The 17,042-nt window shown below is 40.1% G+C and overlaps 1 protein-coding gene across 2 annotated transcripts; it reads right to left on the bottom strand.

Moving 5' to 3' along the window:
• Positions 1 to 1,329: 1,329 nt before the first annotated feature.
• pex6 (peroxisomal biogenesis factor 6) lies at positions 1,330 to 13,276 on the bottom strand. Of its 2 annotated transcripts, none has more exons than XM_042104838.1 (17): positions 12,032 to 13,276; positions 11,634 to 11,803; positions 11,402 to 11,485; positions 11,226 to 11,319; positions 10,994 to 11,127; positions 10,167 to 10,278; positions 9,734 to 9,936; positions 8,874 to 9,060; positions 8,266 to 8,342; positions 7,920 to 8,067; positions 6,374 to 6,579; positions 5,439 to 5,500; positions 5,057 to 5,165; positions 4,121 to 4,237; positions 3,151 to 3,228; positions 2,913 to 3,052; positions 1,330 to 2,381 (listed from the first exon to the last, which is right to left on the bottom strand). In XM_042104838.1, exons 1-17 carry the CDS (start codon positions 13,238 to 13,240, stop codon positions 2,245 to 2,247), a joined length of 3,267 nt encoding a protein of 1,088 aa, XP_041960772.1. In that variant the 5' UTR covers positions 13,241 to 13,276; the 3' UTR covers positions 1,330 to 2,244. The 2 variants fall into 2 exon arrangements, with proteins under 2 accessions (XP_041960772.1, XP_041960773.1); XM_042104839.1 differs by having other exon boundaries at positions 7,920 to 8,052.
• Between the last annotated feature and the right edge of the window lie 3,766 nt (positions 13,277 to 17,042).

Below are 17,042 nucleotides of genomic sequence, written 5' to 3'. Positions count from 1 at the left end.
GTGGCATCTGATGCATGACCCCCATGTGCCCTGTAAAGGTTTCCTAAGGGCACGCTACTGAGAAGCTGGCTCACCAAGTCCCGGCCCAGACTGCTGCTGCTCATCGCGGGCTTGAAGAGGCCTCAGGTGACGCTCATGCGGAGGAAAAGGATGAAGCGTACCAAAGTAGCAAAGGCCACGTAAGCGGTAAATATGGCTACATGTTGCATGTGAGACTCCCAAAATATTACACCAAAGTGGTGGTGCTGTGACTTCAGAAGAAGGATACTGCACAAATTCCACAAATCTGAGAAGAAAAAGAAACCGCACAACTGTAAAAGCATTTGGGAGTTAATTAGGTTAGAACTTAGAAGTGGTGGCCTGAGTCTTGGGGAAAAATGGCACTGCAATATGTATTTTGAATATCCAAGTTGAAACATAGGTGGACTGACCAGTGATCAGTTTTTGTATAACAACAAAACAACAAATTCATCTATTAAAAAATTAGCAAACTTTAATTTGTCTTGCAGAACCTGCAATCGAATGCCACATTTCACTTGAGATCTTGGCCCGAAGACTGACCCTGCCTGGATTTAACATGGAAGACAACACGGAAGAGCTAAGATTTCAAACTCTGCAGACTCAACGAACTAAAAGCAAAAGTCAACAGAGGGCAGTGAAACATGTGAAAACAAGGGATCGACCACAGAAATCCAAACCTCCTGATTAATGGAGATGTACTTACCCAAACTCTAATCCTTTCTAAAGGCCATCTGTACAGTACATCTCCTTTCTTTAAAATACACATCTGTTATGGTTCATTATCCTTCCATGAGTGTGTCTGTACATTATTTACATTTCAAGTGACATTTGAGCACTTGGAATTGTTTAGCCAAATGACTTCTATGCCTGTGTTCTCTGGTCCATAGTTTTTCTGGTCAGAGCATTTCTCTTTTTTTCTGATTTGTTCAAAGTGACTGTGTTTGAGTGCATGGAGGAAAAAAAATATCAAAACAGCTGAAAAAAAAAACAAAAAAACAGCACTCATCCATCGGGCTAGTAGCACGTAAACAGTACATCATGGAAGTCAACTAAAGCTGTCAACCAAAACAATTGTGACACATGAATCTGGCAAAGTAAGCACAAAGCAGAGAGATAATTGAACATTAAAGCATTACAACATCAATGCAGAATTATGCTTGACTCTTAGTAGTGCGCAGACACCATGTCATGGTAGAAATTTAAATTGAACTGTAATCATTTCAATTGGAATATGTAAGACAAATTGTGCCATTTACCCGATAATTAGATCTTAGTATTATTGTGTAGGTGACAGGAACAATAATAAGGTTAATTTGACATCATTAATTTTATTTCAGTTGAATTTACAGAAGGAAAAGAGGTTTATGCTATAACGCCCAGTATGGACAAGTGCTCAGAGTTTTGTGCTAATGAGCACCAAGAATTGAAAAGCTTGCACAGGTTGAAAGTTTACACATGAGAAATTTTATACCATAAAAAGATTGTTTTTTGTGTTCACTGTGTCTTCATCTTTTATTTTGAGCTACCATGTGATGGCAGGTGCAAAGTAATTTAAACTTCCAGTAGTACTTCTCTGAATTTACATTTTTAGACATTATTTACAACATTACATTAAATAAACTTGGTAACACTTTATATTAATTTGTCCTTTTGTCCTTTGTGATCCATATCACAGCATACTGTAGGTGAAATAGACCACAAAGATCTAAGTGAATTGACCACACTGTTTAAACAGCTTGGTACTACACCTACAAATCTAATTGAATAGACCACACTGTTTAAACAGCTTGGTATTACACCTAAACGAAACTGCAAAAGGAAGCTGTAGTGCATTTTAAACAGGCATGATATCCTGTATTCACAAGTACACTTCAAGATTCACTTTTTGAAACCTGCCACATTAAATCACTAGTCAATGAATGTGCTTAATATAAAGTGTGACCAAATACAGTATGCAGAAAGAAGTCTGAAAACAAATATTTGTACATGACACAAGCATGTTTACAAACTGTTTGGTCATTGAAATGTCTAATGACAATGCTGAAATTACATTGACTTGATGTGTATGCAGTCATATGATTGAGGTTATGGCAGCAGTGTAAAGTTTAATGTCATGGCACTGTAAATACATGTATGTGTTAGATTTGTGTGAGTTGTGGGTTATTTTCTGGGAATGAAGTGCCTGAGTTGGATGGTGTAAGAGCCCAAGTGTAATTGGTGGGGTTACTTTGTATTGAGCTTCTGCTGGATAAGTTTGTACTTGAGTAGCTCCTGTTCAGACACGGACGGCTGTATGTTGCATAAAGCCTGCTGGAAATCCTCCGCTGAGAGCAACAGCTCTCCGTCCTCTGCCTCCAGGCCTTGAAGGAGCAGAGGAAATGGGAGAGACACAGAGGGTGTACACGAGGTCATGATGAAAAACAAACTGAAGGAGGGAAGAAAACTAAAGCAGAGAAGACTTTACTCCATCATTCTCTGAAATTCTCTTGTAGAAGACATTTTATATATTATTAATAGATTTTGTGTTTGTTGTTCTGTGCTACAGTCAGAAGTACCAATTGAATTGAGCGCCTAAACAGAGGAGCGCTGTGATTAAAACTACTTCCTTGTACTACATTGAGGTCTTTTGCAGCATCAGGGCAGGTTTTGGAGTTTAAAGTTGCAGAATCTATTATCATTAATCAATCAATAAATAAGCATAAATGACACGTATGATTCTTAAGTACAAAACACACCTGAAAAAAATCTTTCTGTAAGCATACCATTACATTATATTTTATTTACATGAAGATTAACAGAATAATTTAATCTCTTAGCATAAGCACATTTACCCCAGCACATCAACGGCCCCCTGCGCTCACACCGGTTGTCTAATCTCTCAAGGAACCCACCTTCACTGATGCATTGAATCTTCCTCTTCACAGCAGCCATCATAGCATCAGAGCAGAGTGCATAGAGGTCTGCTCCGGTCATCTGAGGTGGGCAACGTGCCACCACTTCCGCAAGGCTCACTCCAGGCTCCAATCTGAACCTGACCGCACACAAAGAAGGCAACGTTGTTTTAGACAGGTAAACACAACAGCAGGGATGGACAGGACACCCCATCACACGCATACTTCACACACTTACTTTCTTGTGATGGCCTTTAGAACTTGCAACTGTGAGTCCTTGTTGTCATTGATCCCAACATATACGAGTTTATCAAATCTAAAAAACGGGACAAAATAACACAACATGAGAACGGACACTAGATAACGAGATCAGCTAATAAAAGGATCATAAAACAAGAATGGACAAGCAACATGGATTATTTGAATGAAATAGCAGTGCTTACAAAGCAACTACATTTTAAGTCAAAGCCAAACTATCAGCTATGGCCTTGCAAACAGTACGTCCCTCCTCCTTGTACAAATTATTGGCTAAATATTGATAACTTTTATCAGTTTCATAACTTGTTATGTGTTAGTTTAGCCTAGAAATCTAGACGCACCCTAGCGGCAGCAAATTACATTTGCTTCCAGGGCTAGTCTAGCAACTCTCTGTTGGCTTGTGAGCTTAAAAAATTAAACTTCTATCAGGCCAATCAAATCGTGTATAGAGTCGTTAGGCGGGCTTAACATAATGATTGATGGCAGAGTGGGAACGGTTTGGCTTGAATTCCCTGCTACTTGAAAACAAAGAAGATGGATGTTGCTGTTGGCCAACAGTGTGACACGAGTTAAGCTTGTTTTAAGATGGCAAAAGTTTGAACTAGCCAACTAGCTCCGCTGGTAGGAAAACGCATGGGACTCAACGCTGTCCTATTGCGTGCAGAGGAAATTTGAAAGACCCCGCCCCTCGGACTGAGCACTGCGAACGGTGAGTGCCCAGACCCAGTACATTTTAAATGTGGGTCTGGCTCGTCAGGCTAGTGTTAGTTAAGATGTTATAACTTTGTGTGCCAGATAAAATTATTTTCATTTAGCATCTTTATAGGTACACATACATCCTGAAATACAAAGAACAATTCATGTGGAAAACATCTGTGCTAGGACAAAAATAAGTATGAGGTATTTTAATATAGTGGATATACTATGTCTAAGGTCTAAGAAGTGCCAACCTTCCAGGTCTGAGCAGGGACTGGTCGAGCAAGTCCGGACGATTGGTTGCTCCAATCACAAAAACATCACCAGTGGAGTGGAGGCCATCAAGCTCTGCAAGCAACTGAGACACAACCCTGCCAAAACAAACAAACAAACAAAAAACAAAGTCAAACACAGTTGAAAGTTTGAAGGGAGATCATCATCATCCGACTGTAGACCCTTGGCTGGGTTTGCTCAAGACCAGATCTGTCATGCTGTGTACTCAGAACAAAAGTGCAGGCTGTGAAGTTAAATGCTGATCTCTTCTACGGAGGAAGCCCATGCTAAAACACATTTGATTGTGTTGGCGTTAATATGTGTTGTATTATGTGATTCCCAAAGTGTAATAAAGATGTACTAACGTCTTAAAAACATTGCCAAAACATTTAAATAGATTAAGAAAGCCACCGCTATGGTCACCTCTAGCGATTGGTATGTTTAGAGCCAGAGAAATTGCTGCCTTGACAACGCTACGTAATGGCTTCGGTACTGTATTGGAATGTCTTAACTGCAGACACATGGTGCTGTGCAGTGTGACGTTTTGAGCAGAACGCTTGTTGGATGCCACATCTCTATTTTCTTTCAGTTTGTCACGTTGTTCTGCTATTTTGAACGAGAAATATGAAGCAATAGAAGGTCCTATTGAACAGATTCAGTGTGGACAGCGAGACTTCAATGCTACACAACAGTCACTTGCATTGCATGTAGCTTGGACACGGTGTCACGCTTCTGCTTCACATTTCACAACTCCTACATCCTATAGAGGTTGTGAACAGTCATCAAGCTCAGTGCCAAAGCCATGTATACATATAGAGCATACATTATGCACCTCAGGCTCAGCTATCAGAACCCCAGAACTTGTTTAGGTAGCTATACACGGGTATGGAGGTGACCAAATGTTAAAAAACTTTTACCTGTCCATCACACCTCCCGAGTCTCCACTTCTGCCTCTGTTGGGAGCCAGTGAGTCCAACTCATCAAAGAATATTATGCAAGGAGCTGCACCACGGGCTGAAGCAAACACTGAGAGGAGGATGAGATGAGGCAGAGAGAGAGAGAGAGAGAGAGAGAGAGAGAGAGAGAGAGAGAGAGAGAGAGAGAGATGAAAGAGAGATTTATGTGATGTTTAACAATCAAATTTGTTGTTCATATGAAATGGATAAATGGATTTAATTTGTGAAAATTAAAACTTTGGGACATGTTTTTCATGCCAAACCCTACAGGTGTGAATGTATTATCTAGTTATATCTAAGATAAGATGATATTCTCAGGACAAGCCAACACAGCCATACTTACCCTCTCTGACATTCTCCTCACTCTGTCCCACATACATGTTGAGTAACTCGGGTCCCTTTACACTAAAATAGCAAAGTCAGACATCAGAAGAGCAAGTTTATGTCAGATAAGTGTCTGCATGTAAGATGAAACAAATGTTTAAGATCTTAAGTTGAATATGGTCTCTCAGCATTATCTGAAATAATTGCTCTGTCAAAACATGAATTGCCTTTCCTGAGGTAGCCTGCATGAAGCATGAGCCATTTTGTTTATCTCACACATTGAGCCCAAGTCTTCTTTGACCAGCTGTTTGAAGTTCCACACTAGTCAAAGCAGAACCAATTGTTCTCATCAGATGAATTCTATTTAAGTTTTTTTTTCCCTCTTTTTATTTCTCAAAGCAGAGTTGGACACTTGCTTTTTCTTTCTGTACTGAACTGTCCAATGACTGTGTGACACACCCCACTCTCCCCTAGCAACATCAGTTGAACATTGGCTTTCTCTTACATGCAGATATTTATCTGACATAAATATCTGGTTGATTTCACATCATGTCTGAAAAGTTAGCATGCTAACCAGCTAGCATGGTTTAATAGGCAATAGCAAGGGACTGTATTGAAAATGGCATGGGTGCAGTGATGGGCATAAGGCCAAACTATTAGGAATGTTGTTTATAATCACTAAAATCAGTGTCAGAGGCTGCTACAATGACTATTAAAGCTTGTTTTGATGCCTATTCCCTAACTAATTTGGAATTATCATTTAAAGCCTAATGGTCAATTATACCCATCAATTAAAGCTGGTTTTGATACCTATTCCTTACTAGTTTGGATAGTCTAGTACTGGTAATAGTAATAGAATGTCTGTATTTGCCCTCTTCTTTCTAGACTGACTTATTCTTATGGCATGTCCAACAGTCTTTCAATAGTCAGTCAATGTCCAATGTGGTAGTTTACCTCAGGAAAGTCAAAGAGCATTCTGTGGCCACTGCTTTGGCCAGCAGAGTTTTGCCAGTACCAGGTGGTCCATACAGCAGCAGCCCAGATCTCTTCAGGCCCATGGCTGCCAGTTCGGGGTGTTCCAGAGGGAGCTGAATGGTGTCCAGGATGTCCTTCTTCACCTGCTGAAGGCCCCCGACGTCCTGCCATCTGACAGAGGGGATCTGAGAGCAGGGAGAAGAGTGAGGACTAGATCTTACCCATCAATGCTAGACTGCATTGAGCATTCTCCATCCACTCTATTGGCTACCAGTTCCGTCCCGGATCAAATACAAAGTACTACTACTCACCTTCAAAGCCCTCCACAACCTTGCTCCCCCCTACATCTGCGACCTCCTGACCCCTTACACTCCTTCCCGCTCACTCAGATCCTCTGACCAAAACCTCTTGGCTATCCCCCGCTCCAGACTCTCCACCCTGGGTGGCAGGTCCTTCAGTGCCTTGGCCCCCAAACTCTGGAACTCCCTCCCCCAACCCCTTCGTGCCTGTCCTTCTCTTCCTTTCTTCAAAGCACATCTCAAGACCTTTCTGTTTAATGATCACTTCTCCTCCACACCCAACACATAGTTCCATACAGATAACTTGTCTTTGTTGTATTGTTTTGTTTGTTTGTTTGTTATTGTGTTTCCCTGCCCTTTGGGGTATACTATGAATCTCGATTAGTGGGTTAGCGAGGTATGTTGCGCTCAAAGCCAGGGTATGCTGTGACACGAAAGTGGATCTATTTTAGTGTCGCTATATCACCATGGTATCTTATGCTGTCAACCAAACCTGGTCGGGAGGAGGTTATGTGCTAAGTTATAGCTCAAATCGTGTAATCTACCGCTCACTGACCAATCAATTGTCTTGAAAAACTAAGTTATCCCACGTGTAGGATTCTGTCATATATCTTACAGGTGGAGCTCTGCCTCTACTAACATTTTGGATCTCGAATGCGCTTTAATAGTGCTGTGCGTGCAAATATCCCACTATGGACGTGCATACCATACAACAACTGATGACAATTGATTTATTTGATGTTATAGGTTAGACACAAAAAATTACCGCAGTGTAGATTAAGCTATCGCTCATGAATGCGGAAGTAATTGTTTTTAAATAGAGGCGGTCTTGTGCGTCTCCACATTTCACGATTGGCCAACGTCATCCCAACACCGAGAACGTGCACAGATCTGAGCTGACAAATATATCACATAACTGCTATCGTAGTATCACTTAACGTATACCCCTGAGTCAAGGCTTTGTCAAGCCTCAATATGTCTACATAGCCTAGATATGTCTAACATGCTTCGTAGTATACCCCACTTGTCTCTGTTGTATTGTTTTGTTTGTTTGTTATTGTGTTTCCCTGCCTTCCTACTATGTCAAGCAACCTTGGGTTTGAGAAAGGCGCTATATAAAATAAACTTATTATTATTATTATTATTATTATTATTCTCAGTGCACTTCATAAATGGAGGCCAATTTGAAAAATGCCAAAATATGTCCCCAACCTGAAGCCTCTCACCTTTGGGGCCCCGAGGGCCTGCGAGTGCATCTCTTGCAAAGTGTCCAGAGCCACACTGAAGTCCTCAGCCTGGACAATCACTCCTGACGCACACAGGTCCTCCTCCTGCTGCAAACTCAGTCCTCCAGGAAAGCTACAGGACAGCCAGCTAATCACCATTAATGATGTACAATTACCTCAAGCAATAACAATTATATACAGACTTAACACAAGTCCTGTGTCCATGCTACAGAATACCGCATTAAGCATTACAACAGCACAGAAAATCAGATGAACCTTAAGTTAAAACATATCTAAATATGTTGAATTGGGGTAGTGGCCAAAGGAGAGTAAACTGAACTCAAACCTTGTTTTCAGAATCCTTTTGTGTGCAACTTTTCCAGCCAGAGTCAATAACGCACAAAGGTCTCCAAGGACAAATCCCTAGGAGAGGAATAGAGTACCTGTCAGCTGATTTCATTTACTGGTACACACCTCAAACTCTGTGCAGTGAATGTCTCACATTCAGACACTCAAATACATACTATCAAACAGGCTGCACAGAACACTTGTGCTGAGTTCCCTGCTCACATAACTACTGCGGTTCCTCCCTGAACCACTAATTCCCAAAGAAAAATGTGGTCTCGGATATGTCTTTTCTTTGTCTCACAAGAAATTAACTAGCTCATACTGAGGTATCACCTGATTCTCCAACCTAGCAGCTTGGGCTATTTCGCAGCTGAGAAATTAAGATCTCAACATACTCTCTTTTTCTTCTAATTCTTAAGAAAAAAAAGTGAGATCTTATTTCAAATTTTGGGGGATTAAATAAGCCTAAAGAAAAAATGTGTAACACTGGTGTAGAATATGAATTGTACACCTTGTGTACAGTATAGAATTAAAAATGGTTCTAATAGCCTTTAGGCAAATCAGTGAATGGTAGAAAGTATTGTAATAAAAATGAATCTGTCTCACCACAGTCTGCCGAGCCAGCTTGCTCAGGTTGACATTCTTGCCCAAGGGAAGGCCCTCACTGAGCATGCTTAGCAGGGCTCGTCTCTGTTCCTCTGTCGGGCGCTTGATCACTACCTGGTGGACAAACACTGCCAGCATACCTGAGGAGAGCTCCTTTGTGTTACTCACAGTGGCTACCACTATGACCCTGTCATTGAGGCAAGAGGCAGACATGTCAATAATTAAGGCAAGGCAGCGCAAGGCGCATTTATTTATATTCTAAGCCCAATTCATACACATTGGCAATTTAAAGTGTCTCACCAATGAACAAATAAAAGAACTACCAAAATGTTTTTTATAAAACGTAGAGTGCATTAAATCAGTTAATACATGCACATGAGAACAGCTAGGTTTGGAGTCTGGATTTGAAACTGACTATGACTTGGATATCATCAGTTCCCAAAAGCCACTCCACCATGTTTAGTTCAGGTCTAGTAGTGTGTACTGCTGGAAAATATTTTAGTTATCTTGTTAGATAAACAAGCAGCAGTGTTGGAGGCCGGCATGAGCAGCTGAGTATTGTAGTAATGTGGTTAGTTTGGTAAGATGTGGAAGATGTGGTTAGTTTGGTAAGATGTGGAAGTTGGTTGCTGGTGTTTTCAAATTTACCGTATAGGTTTTTGAAAAGATCACTCTTCTAATGTTTTTACATAACCCCAATAAATGTGGCAGTGTGTTTGAGATACAAAATGTTTTTTTATGTATACAATGTTTCTGCATGTTAGTGTACGGTAAACAACCGTTTTTTCCTAGTAAATGTCTACAAATGGGGCTGTGCAGGTGGTAGTGGCAAAGTTGGGCTGTTTTATCATAGAGCTCACCTGGACGGGACCTTCTCTATTAACTGACACAGTGCAGCTAGCACTCTGGCATCCGTTTCTGTGCCATCCCGTGGTTGCCCTAGCAGCTGAGCGTTCCTGAGCAGAAGGACACATGGCTGATGGAGTTCCGCCTTCTGAAATGCAGATCTCATCTTGGCCTCACAGGCAGCTGCAGTGTCAGCACAGAGCGTGACACAATCATACTGCACAAGGGCACAATGGAAGAGACAGGAAATGGTGGCATGTTTGGGTTGTTCGGAGTTAACCATTAGGGAAGAGGTAGAAAGAATATAAAACATGATTTATTACAGATGTGACACAAATTTGACAAAACACAATATGAAACTGTCGGTCCAGGTGTAATCAGAGCATAAAATACCCTCATGACACGGCAGCTCTTTAATGACAAGAGAACTAGTTTCAGCAGTATCACCTTCAGCAGATGCAGGTGCAACCTCCGGCATGCTGCCTGGACAGCAGTGACTTTGCCACAACCATTTGGTCCTTTGAGCAAGATGGTGCCCCTTCCTTGGAACGCGGATGAGCTTTGGGGTTTTAAGGAAAGTCAGTTTTTAATCACAAGGGCATAAAAAAAAAAAATTAAACAAAATGTCAAAAGTAAAAATGTATGATATTGTAGGCTTTTTTAAACTTAATTCTTAACTATTATTTTTAACTTGAAAATAATAGTTAAGAATTAAGTTTAAAAAGCCTACAACTGTAAAAAAAAACTGTAAGTTGCTTTATACAAGAGATGCCAAATGCCTTTAACATAACAATATTCTGTTGAATTGAATTGCAGATAAGCCCACAGAGGTAGTATAACCACCCGCCTGAATGATAAATACCTTAATCTATAACTAAATTATAAATGGTTATGGTTATGTTATGGATTTGGCAGACGCCTTTGTCCAAAGCGACACACAAATACAAAACAACATAATATTTAAAATTGAACAGGGAACAGATTAGAATGTTGGTCAAAATATAATAAGTATAGTAATAATAAACAACAATATCAATTCAATCAATAGCCTAATAAAATAAGCAATGAAAATGAGGGGAAAAGCAATAATAAAACAATAATGTCCATTCAATCAATAATCAAATCAAAACAATGACATGGTAAGACTACATTAAGGAGAATATCAATAATAAACAATAATGCCAAATTAATCAACAGCCTAATGAAAATAAAACAATATTATACAAACCATAACACAATAACATAATAAATACTTTAATCTATAATATACTAACCTCTCACTGATATAGGGATGAATGATGGTCACTAGTTGCTCTACAGTGCTTGACAGCCCAGCAGGTGACACATTTGTCCAGAATGAGGCATCATTTGAGCCAGACCATGGAGCTGGGCTATTAGTGCTGCCCTCCTGTGCAGATAGAAATGCTTACAAAAATACTTGGCAAACATTCATGTCACTTGCACTACCAAATCCCCAACTTGTGTAGTGGAAGAGAGTCTCCTCACCAAGTACAGACGGGAGTGTGTTGTATCCGCCAGGTAGGGTCCTGAGTCTGCTGTGCCACATGCTCTCTTCACTTTAAAGCACAAGACTGGCCACCTGTAGGTGTCAGATTTGTAAAAGAGGCTGACAAAAAGTACAGTTGTATTTACCAAATGTCAATTAAAAAAAAGTGGATTACCTTGTTATTCCCTCATAGTAGGTCTCAATAACCTCAGGATGTCCAGTTGTAGGAACACTTAAGACAGCTCCCTGCCACACCAGCCTGAACAAGAACAATTATTCTAGAATTGATGACCTTATTCTGTAATTCTAAATCATTCATGATATGATACACTCATATTCTGGTGAACATGAGTGTTCGCTTGATTGAGGACTAGGCTGGGCTACAAGGGAAGCACATGGCTACCAACCTTGGTGTACTAAAATATTGGTGGAGAAGTGCATCCCAGAGCCTGTGTAAGCTTACGCCTGGTGATCTGACTGCCTCAATGTGGAGCTCTGTGGCAAATGGTGGTGAGGCTGATCGGGAAGAGCTCTCTGACAGCTGATGTCCTGGAAGAGTAGACAGGGGATTCCATCTCTATAGGAATAAAATGCAATGCGATATGAAAAATAAACTGCTTGCATAAATTGCTTGTAATGGACATATTTTCAAATAGTAAGACATAGGCCACTAGGTTATTTCCTGATTAGGCTCTAGGACACAAACATATTAATTACTTATATTTAATGTTTGCGTCAGAGGACTAACAATGTAAGATTTTCATTTCATTGCACGGTCTAACCACCTGCTTTAATAAAAACTCACCTTGATTTTCACAGTCTTGCTGCCCCGAGGAAGTGGCTCTCCACTGGTCAGATTAAACCAATGAACTAAGGAGATAACACCAACATTGTCACTGATAGCTGTGTTGAAACTCTTGGCAAAGTCTACCACCACTACCAAGGCAAGGTGTTTATCTAGTCGGGCTTTAGAGGCTCTCTTGTTTTCTGAATTTTCAGGACTTTGAGTTGGCTCTAAATTCACTGATGCCTTGGTCCTTTCAGAGGGTGCACACAATGTAGACACCACAACCCATTCACCATTAAACAACCCAAGTTTAAGCAGCAAATTCTTGCTGAGGAAGATTGTGTTGTCCATGTCCAACCCAGCATGTTGTCCTTCTCTAAAAATGATTTCACCTTTCTGGCAGAGGTTGAGAATATCAACAACTCTGATCTCAACCCTGCATTCCAGTGCCTGCACAAAACCAGAGAATCCAGAGCCAACCAATGCTGTATTGTCCAGTAAAGAGTTGCCACTGCCCAAGCTATTGGCATAATGGGCAAAGTCCGAAGCGATCAAAGACATCAAATTACGAGTAGAATTGTGGTTCAGCTGTTCATTCAAGGTCTGATATGGACTGATGTCTCGACAGTCAGTAACCACCAAACTTGTATTGACGGTAATGACTCCCTGCGTCACAGGGCTGGACTCTAGCACAACCAAGTCAGACAGATGGCGACCCTGCGTGGTATCAAAGACTAGAGAGTGAAAAGGTAACGACAGTGGGTCTCCTTGTCTGGCCAAAAGCGCCTGGTCCTGACAAGCTGCAAGAACGTGCAAGCCATTTGAGAACTTGTCGGAGGTCGCCCACTTGAAACTTTGTCTACTACGCGCGCCTACAACAACTTTACTTAACACCAGTGGTTGAAAGAGACGCACGACACCCTTTGATGCCTTCGAAAGTCCATGGTGTTTGTAGAACAATTTACTTGCAAAAACTCTTAATGCAAGTTTGTTACCGTTGTGCAACACCACAGGTGACTCACACCACGGCGTTTCTTCATCTGATACAAAACAAGCACATAACAGAATACCCAGCTTTGACTTGCAATATGAGTACAACAACGTCAGCGACGAGTCCTTGCAACCTGGAAAGAAATTATTGAACTCCTGCCTATTGATAAGAACGTGCAAAGCAGGTATATGCGATGGAAACGTCTCAGGGAAAACTAATCTGACGGGCGCAGCCATGTTTTCTAGTTGCACATGCGCAAACTGTTGTGCAACGCAAACAGGACGTGTTCGATGCCGTGTTCGAGACAACTCGGAGCATGCTTTTCAAATTAGGTCTTATGAGGTTTATAATAAGAGATTATAACTTAATTAGCGATATCTATATACAAAAAGTTATGTACGATTTTTGCATTAGACCAAATCATTTTTAGACAAATAACATGGGTGGCATGGAGTATGATACCCATCAACAGGCAAATGTTCTATAGAGGGAGAGCAGCTTCACAGAAGAGAACTTCTGATGGCAAATTTGAGGAAAAGTTGGTAAACCACCCTTCTTACCTAATTTGAGGGTGCTGATTCTGAATATTTTGTTTACCAAGCTCAATTCTGAGTTCTAAGCCACATAATAAGCATTTTAACATAAAATAGCGATTTATTTAGCTTATTTTCCCCTAAATTGGGATAATTTCAAAAGTAATCACTAAAACCAAATAAAAGTGTTCTCTAAATACATGTTTGAGCATTAAAGAAGCCATACTATAGTTTATTAACGTATTTAATGGAAACATGATTACAGTTAACATGTAATAAACTCAGCAAATTCTAATCAAAACACAACCATATTTTTATTGCTAACATATGAGGCACTCATGTGCCGTTTAATGCATTTCATCACAATAACAAGTTGCACAGATAACCTTTAACTCAGAATATATCCTACAGTACATATGAACTTAGATAGCGGGAATAATGCAGAACTGCATCTACCGTCAACAACAACCGACAAGTAAAAAACATTTTACTTCTAGTAGTAACACTGGATTTGGTATGTGTGCTTGCCTCCATACTAGAGCTTGATAATGTGCTCTTCTAATATGCCATTGAGCAGCATCACTTGTTGGTGGTAGAGCCTCCAAACCTAGACATCTAGAAAACAGAGTGGCTCTGGCATACAGTAGTGTTGTCACCATACCAAAATTATGACTTCGATACAATACCTGCCATAAATATCTTGATACTCGATACTAAAACAATATCCAAATCCTAAAATATCTGGGCAGGCCTCCTTTAACTGTATTGAGTCATTTGTGTTGAATTTGGTGCACTTTTGGTCAATTCTGGGTTTTAAACTTCTAAACTTCCTACATAATTATTATTTTTGTAGAGAGTAAAATAGTAGTTTGTGTGTGATTAAGTCCTTTATTGTTTGTTATAGATCATTTATATTGTGTGGTGTTTTGGCAATAAATTACCTTTAAAGCAACACCAAAGAGTTTTTTGTACCTTAAAATAATGTTTCCAAAATCGTTTCAGTGGTTCATCAACTCGTAACAGGGTGAACGGCACTTTCTGCATTCGCTTCGCGGCCCTCTATCGGCTATAACCTCACTATGTAAGTTTGCCGGATCGGGTAGCGGATCTGTAGTTCGATGGAATGAGACATGAGAAACTACAAATTTGACTTGCATCTGATGTCGCAATACATCGTACTTTCATAAAATCATGCAACATATTCTACCTTGTCTGTGGACATTGTTATTTGCAAAGCCGGTGCTGGATAAACAAATAGTGCGTGCTTCTTTGGTGTTGCTTTAAATAGCCAAAGCAGGCTAGATCAAGGTCAGTATTCAAATTACTGCATGAAAATCACTTAATGCTATGCAGAAGAGCCTAATCTTTAGGCCATCTGATGTTACCCTAGGCCTTCCTGTGTTTATGGGATTTCTTTGACAGTTGCAAAGGGAAAAAGTGAAGATAGTCTTCTTTGCTCCCAGTGTAATTTAATAAGTACGTTTCAACCACTCAGGTCTTAATCAGATAGGCCTACATCATTATCTGTTGCAATATCTGTGTGCAGTCCTACATTAGGTATAAGTAAGTATAAGTATATATACTCTTTTTACTCCCGTGAGGGAAATTTGGTCTCTGCATTTATCCCAATCCATGAATAAGTGAAATACACTCAGCACACAGGAGGTGAAGCACACACTAATCCCGGCGCAGTGAGCAGCCTGCAACAACAGCAGCACTTGGGGAGCAGTGAGGGGTTAGGTGCCTTGCTCAAGGGCACTTCAGCCATGCCTACTGGTCTGGCCTCCGGTTACAAGTCCGAAGCGCTAACTAGTAGGCCACGGCTGCCCCTAAGTTGCTGCCGAGCCAGCCAGGAGTCGAACCTAGAATCTTCTGTCCGTAGTCAGACGCATTATCCATTGCGCCACTGGCCCTGACAAGGTCTATTTCCTTGATAATTAACATAATTTGCTACCACATAACAAATACCAAATAACAATAAAAAAGTTTCTTGCAAACTTTCCTGCATACTTCTTAAATGTGCTGCAGTCAGATGGGTGTCATAACTAGATCTTGAGCATCTATTACCAGTGTTGAATGAGCAGTTTTTGCAGTGATCACTACTGGACATTCCACATTGCTAGACAGCACTTGAGTGAGGATGACTTATTTCCACTTCACAAATAACCATCGCTATCTGCAATAGCTACAGTACAATAATCAGTTCATAGCTGAGGATTTGTCCTGGGTCCACTTCCCTTTCAGCATCATATGCAGTAATGATGCACTGGAGAATATTTCTTTTTGTTGCACTATAAAGGATATCATGTCTAATATTTTTGCAAATAATGCAATCTCCATAGCACTCTTCAGGACTCCTCAAACATGCACATTCTTCCATTTTTCTGCATGGCTGGAATTTGAATGATAGGAAAGAGCACCAGTGAGATGTTTTAACTAGGCAAGCACAGTTGCCTTTACAGTAAAAAAAAAGACTAACAACTGTTCATAATAGTTAGTGACAATATACTTTCTCCAGAAAAATGAGCAGTCACCTACTATTCTATCAATTTATTATCAAGGAATCTATTTTGTTTCTAAACTTCATAGGCTATTGCATTTTAGCTATTATTTCAATTTATATTTTAATTTTAGCTTATTTTCATTTGTTACTTGAGGGTCATTGGGGTAATTCCTGTCCTGTCCTACAACATATCTGATACATAAAGAGTATATTAATGCCTTATTTTTTGCAATTCCTATGATATCTGATGGCAAAACCAAAAAGTATGTGGATTATGCTAATTATGCTAATTAGCAATCTTAAAACTCAAAATTGAGCTTGGTAAACAAAATATTTGAATTCAGCACCCTCAAATTGTGTGAAATAGCCCCTTTACCGACTTTTCCTCAAATTTGCCAACAGGACTTTTTCTGAACGTTTGTTAGCTATCTGCTCTCCCACTATAGATGCCATTGATTGCACTAATAAAGCAAGAGGATGCTGTAGTAAAGGGCTATTCAATTAGTTTGTAATGGGGGCTGTTATGTTCTCATAATTGTATTGTTGCATATCCAAAACCTTAGGTGGCGCTGCAGAGACAATCAGACTACAGATTACCATCAAGTGACCAGTTGTAGATGTATGAAGAGACTCAGTAAAGTTCATGAAATGAGTACCTCTGTCCTCCTCATTTATTACTAGTTCAGAACATCACAGGGGCCAGTTCATGAAAAGCATCACACTGAAGGGCCGGAGAAATGCGGCTTGAAATATGAGTAATCACATTAACAGCTGTATATACAATGAAGTACAACAGCAGCAATATGGGTGTTCAAATGTTGTATTTTGTACATGTATAACAACATCATTACCCAGTTGTTGGTGGCTAATATGGAATGAAATCTGTGATAACAGATAACAGTAATGGAATCTGTGCTTTGCACAGTAACTGTTAGGTCCAAGATTTCCATTGAGTAGCCTACAAACAGGATTCAAACACTGTTCAGGTGAATTAAATGTGTA

This window comes from Alosa sapidissima, chromosome 9, assembly GCF_018492685.1.
Source record: "Alosa sapidissima isolate fAloSap1 chromosome 9, fAloSap1.pri, whole genome shotgun sequence".
Classification (NCBI taxonomy): domain Eukaryota; kingdom Metazoa; phylum Chordata; class Actinopteri; order Clupeiformes; family Clupeidae; genus Alosa; species Alosa sapidissima.
Note: the sequence above shows the minus strand (reverse complement) of the source record. Positions and strands in the feature narration are given on the sequence as shown.

Coding starts and splice junctions, on each gene's coding strand:
- pex6 (XM_042104838.1), bottom strand. CDS start 13,240: ATGGCTGCGCCCGTCAGATTAGTTTTCCCTGAGACGTTTCCATCGCAT. Junction 11,320..11,401: donor TACTATGAGGGAATAACAAG/GTAATCCACTTT, acceptor TGACACCTACAG/GTGGCCAGTCTTGTGCTTTA. Junction 11,128..11,225: donor CACACTCCCGTCTGTACTTG/GTGAGGAGACTC, acceptor CTATCTGCACAG/GAGGGCAGCACTAATAGCCC.